At 41.5% G+C, this 5,379-nt stretch overlaps 1 protein-coding gene across 1 annotated transcript in view; it reads left to right on the top strand.

Moving 5' to 3' along the window:
• The window catches only part of LOC117171548 (ATPase H(+)-transporting accessory protein 2), a 125,771-nt gene that overhangs the window by 28,833 nt on the left and 91,559 nt on the right, over positions 1 to 5,379 (top strand). Inside the window, exons 2-4 of the mRNA XM_033358967.1 lie at positions 3,479 to 3,606; positions 3,725 to 3,955; positions 4,097 to 4,411. Coding sequence (XP_033214858.1) covers positions 3,479 to 3,606; positions 3,725 to 3,955; positions 4,097 to 4,411 — 674 coding nt within the window. The remainder of the gene's footprint in view (positions 1 to 3,478; positions 3,607 to 3,724; positions 3,956 to 4,096; positions 4,412 to 5,379) is intronic.

The raw sequence follows: 5,379 nt of genomic DNA on the forward strand, positions 1-5,379 counted from the left end.
AAATTTCAGCCACAACCACGTCTCACGACCGTGAGATAGATAGCTCCAGTCTATAAAGAAATCAATACGACGATACAGCAAAAGCAAAATATATATTTAATATTATATAAACATTATTCCGGAAATGTATCAGTGACTCATTTAATGAAAAATTGATTAAAGGCTATGTATATATGTATAATGTATTAAGTAATTCCAATCATGAGAATCGCCAGCATCGAAATCTGGAAATATTAAATTCCCAATCTCTTCATTTTATTTCAAAGCCGATAGAGATATGAATAGAACCGCCGAAATGTTCCGACAAGCAATCGTGCACCTTCGAGTTGTTCGATGTAAATCGTCTCCTACTATATTCAAACGAACATAGACCTGTGATAGTATTGGACCACGTTTCGTTTCAGATCTGGGATCACTGTGTCCATACCTTACGAACATAATTCACTTGCCTTTTTTATGTTTCTCAAATAATTTTGTTAAATTAAACCATTACCGTTACATGTAAACAAAAGTGCATAAGCGAGCAAAATTAAGTGAGTTTGAACAAAGTTACAATGCCCTGATTCCGGCCCCAAAAGAGGTTCAAATCTCTCAGGTTTGTGGGAGAATCATTTATTGAGGTACTCGTTTTTGGAGATGATCCAGTAATCCGAGAAGAAGCCTTCCTCCGTTACGTTCTTGGTGGCCCTGAAAAGGGCCGGTGGTTGCTGTTTAATTCAGTTGAGCGTTAAGTCGATTGCCCGTGGTTCTTTCTTGTAGCTGTGGTTGCTTACGGGCGTCAGATACACATATCCTTGTGTGCGTTGCAGCCACGCATCCAAATCCCTCATACCCTTCGGTACTCCACGTTGACTATGTGGTGGAGGGAGTAGGGTTCGCTTCCCTTTGTTCTGCAAGAACAACTGCAAGGTGTTCGGTGAGGCACTTATTCCCCTTTCCATGAGAATCCCCAATTATGCACGAACCCTTGTAGTTGGAACGCTCTCTGCTTATAACGATAGTCCACCTCGGGTAGAGTGGTTGGGAATATCACTGTCTTCGGTGCGTTTTTCGGTTGGCAGTAGAAACCCTCGTTTGGGTTAATCTCGTCGGCCGTCAGCAATTGGGTACCACAAGCGGCCATCCGAACCAGGTGTCGGAAGTGGTCCAAATCTTCTAGACTCTTCCTGGTTGCTGGGTTGGTACCATCTGGAATCGGCCCCACGGGCTCGAATAGTAATACACAACCGGGGTCCAAAGTCAGTACTAGGGACCGATCGTGCGGCGGGTTGCAAGGTATCAAGGTCCTCCTGCCGGGGCCGTGTTTGGCCCGTATTCGACGTCGTAAGCCTAGCACCTGCTGTAGTTTCTCGCCTCCAGGCGGTAAGGGAGCACGACGACCGGGCGCTGTGTCGGGTCCTTTATGAATTCGGTGAACAGCGGGCGGAGTGATGACTGGACATCGATGGTTGTCCGGTAGCGTCGGCGAGTGAGGAAGTTCCTGCTTGTCTCTCGTGTTTTGGCTGATCAACTCCGGTTGACCAGCGGGATTGGAGACTGCCAACTCCTGTTGACAGTCAGACAGCCGCCTCCTTGTCGGCTCCCGCCGACGAGGTGGTTCTGGTCGTCCCCAGAACTTTCGATCCCGTTGCCTCTTCCAGAAATTCCGTCCCATTCAACAGGGTCCCCAGGCACTGCTGGCTAAAACGTCCTGCAGGCCCCCGCTGAATGATACCGAACTCCTGTTCGGACGTGGTAACCGCCCACCGGGCACTGCTTGTCGGACGACCCGCAAGACCGTTACCAGTCCGCTGAAGAGGACGGACACGTTTGACAATAAAATCTTGAAGGGTTTTTCCTCGTCAGAATAAGTTTGCTCTTAAAAGAGCAGATGGTTCGAAATATGAGTGGTATGTATAAGAAAGACCATGTGTAGTTATATTGTTTTTATTCTCTACTTTTGACCTAGGCCGGGTGTAGAGAGAGATAGCGGAGATGCTGCTTCGAGCTAGTCGAGAGGCGGACTCAGTCGGACTGACTCTCCGGTGAACGTAGTGTGTCCTTTTATGCGGGTGCGCGCACGTTCTCCCACTCAGTCGACCGAACGGTCTCTCCCACTCCGCGTGGCAGTCGAGGAGCGGGGCGCCGTCGTTCAGCCTCCCACTCTTCGGTGACGGTTCAATCGGAGAACCGATTGTCAAGGGTTGGCGCGCTGTCTCTAGGATTGCATGGGTTGGATGAATTTTTCGTACGCGCGCGTGTTATCTCTTGAAGTGCACGGTTGGCTGGTTAATTCGTACGCGCGCGATCAGTCTCTCTCTCTCTCTCTCTCTTGCACCGGCATTACAGTGCTTGTTTTAACCTAAGATTCACCCTCCTATATCCCTACTGAAACACGTGCATCGTTCTAATTTAGATATTAATTATGTATACTTAAAGTATATGACGCATAAATGATAGTCTAATTATACGTCAACCTATATATACAATGCTCATACATACTTACATACATATACAGGCACACCGAAATTTATAGTAAAATAATATTGGTAATCAAAATCGGCAATGCAAAATCTAGTAGGTATAGAAATGTGATGATAAAATAATTATAAAAGGTATAATAGTATTAAAAACGCGCTGAGCCTTCCTTGTTTAAAGTCTGTTAATGGAACCAGCTAAACGGCTAGGCACTATTGTTTTTTTTTTTTTTGGGAAAAACAAAGCTCGTCGAGGTGAGTGTTGGGAATTCCGATCTGTTAGAATTATCTCTTAAATCAGAAAATTTCAAGTTACAATTACGAAAGTTCCGAATTTCCAGCCCTCACGTCTTTTATACATCTGTGGTGTATATCAGCCCTTAACAGAAGCCACCGACACTTTCACAATACGCAAATTGACATGTACTTAACAGATCGCCATTGTAGTTTTCCCCAAGTTTTTGAGAATTTTTGGTCAAAAAACCTCGTTTGGAAAAAATTGTCAGTTACCTTTTTTTACATTTACACCCTTAAGATATAGTTTTTGAACCCAATGTTAGTAACACTGTATATTGCGTCTTCACCCACGTGGCATATAAAGGTTATATTGCACAATGCACGAAGTCGATAGACTGAACAGAATAAAACAGATAATATTTTTTATTTAATTGTTTATTAAGACATAGTTATTTAGTGTAATAATATGGTATAATTATGAACAATATAATCATGCTGAAAAATTAATGACTGCTTATTATATACATGAAGATGAATTTACGATTGTTATTAATGATGAAAAACATTCGAAAACGATTGCTTGGTAATGATTCACAGTAATGTGTCTTTATTCATATCGCTAAATTATTCTCGTATACACATGTATGTATTATTCTATACATTTTTTAATGTCTATACTGATTTTATGATATTTTTTGAATAAAATAATATTATTAGATCCATATTTTATGTAATTCTCATGTGGAAATTTTAGAATATGAAGAAAATTGATTCATTTTTTTCAGTAAATGCTGGAGGAGACTTCATTGTACTACATAGTCCAAGTAGTGTCAAGTTCAGTGGTAACGAAGAAGTCGACCAAAGTCTACTAAAAGAAATATTTTCAGCAGCTCTTGGATTCACTGTAAAACATGTACGCTGAACAAATTATGTAGTACATTTTTTAGTACTTTTTGATTGTGATGTGCAACCTTGTGTATTTTTGTGGTTATAAAATATACTTTTTTTATCTTATTGTCTAATTTTTTTAGAGGGGAAATTGGAGTGGCATCTCCATTAAAGACCCTTTCACGTTACCAGAGGCGATAGTTGGTATAGCAGTTGAAGGAGTAGATACATTAAATTCGCCAAGAGGTAAAAGATTTTCTCTTAACGTAGATGAAATTGAAGAGACAACCTGGCAAGCTCTGAGTGGCCGTCTTGAAGAGAGAGATGATGATAATACGCTCATAAGAATTTATCTCGGTGATGGAGTGGATGCTGTAAGTAACCATAAAGCATTCAGCATAACTTAAAACTATACATTTTTTGTCTCATGATTTAATTTTGATTGTGCACTTCATGGTAAGTGTGCCTCACTATCCGTTTAATCGTTGCTTATTTTTTATTTATTTTTTCAACAGCTGGGACAATCCGCTCTTGGTGAACTTAAACCGACGTCTATAGATCAGTCTTCTTTGCGCGCTTTAAGTCTAAAAAATGATGAAGATAAAAAGTTTCTTGACGAAATTCAACTTTTACGCGCTATTGCCAAAAAAATACCATCTACTATTACAGCAGATTCTAAGCCCGATGTCTATTGGCTTGTAGTATCTGGTTTACATCCTGTTATTGAATTTCATGGTAAAGAATCAGCATCTGTGATGGAAGCTCTTTCGCTTCTGAACGATGCTTTTAGTGACCTTAGCAAATCATTTGTTAATGTTTATAACGATAAGGTAAGTTGGAAATCTGTCTCAGTTATGTATCCCTAAAATAATATATTAATTATGACCAGTATGAAAGGACCCCGCACGTTTATTATCGAAAAGTGGTTTTGGTTAATTTGGTTGAATTTGTTATATGTTTTGTAACTCAGCGTCCTGAACAAATGTCTCTAAGCGCGTGGAACTCAAAACCCTTTGATTTCCGAGATAAAGCCTGCTGAAATCAGTATCACCGGGTATTAGCTCTAATTGCTATAACAAATTCAGCCGAATTAACCGATAACACTTTTCCAAGTGGAGTTAATAGCCAAGCAAGTAGAGCCAATACCCGGTGATACTAAATGCAGCAGGCCTTATCTCGGAACCCGAGGGATTCAGGGCTCTGCGCCAATGAACACATTTGTTCTATAGTCTAATCTTCCTCGCTGTGCCTCGCCTCGCACACATGTCGCTCTTTTCTCGCTATGCCTCGCATTTTTAGCCTCTGTCTTCGAGGCTAACACCTTATACTATTTATAATATTTACAGTTCTTCTTACACCTATTTCCTGGCCTATTTACAATATTCCCTTCTCCATTCCTCTTCCTCCTTCCATCTCTTCTTTTTCATCTTACCCAACACACCCTTCGCCCATGCTACTGCCCTTTTGCCCCCCCCCCCCCTTTCATGGAACAATAGCTCCATGCTTATCCCACTCCTTTCCACCTCTTCACATTCCCCCAACCAGTGCTCAATTTTTGCATCCCCCTTCCCGCACAATTCACACATTACCTTCTCTCTAGAAAACCAGAGCCTATTGCTCTCCTTTCTCACACAAATATTGCGCTCTCTCCCTTGGCATAATCCACACATGGTTCCCGTTGAACCTTGACTCTAACTCTCTCCTCTCCTTCTGCCTTCTCTCTCTCCATGTCATATTTAGACGCTCGACTCCCTGTTATAATCCCTGAAATCGTTCTTCCTGTCTCCCTCCTGACAAT

Source organism: Belonocnema kinseyi, chromosome 4 (assembly GCF_010883055.1).
Source record: "Belonocnema kinseyi isolate 2016_QV_RU_SX_M_011 chromosome 4, B_treatae_v1, whole genome shotgun sequence".
Lineage (NCBI taxonomy): Eukaryota > Metazoa > Arthropoda > Insecta > Hymenoptera > Cynipidae > Belonocnema > Belonocnema kinseyi.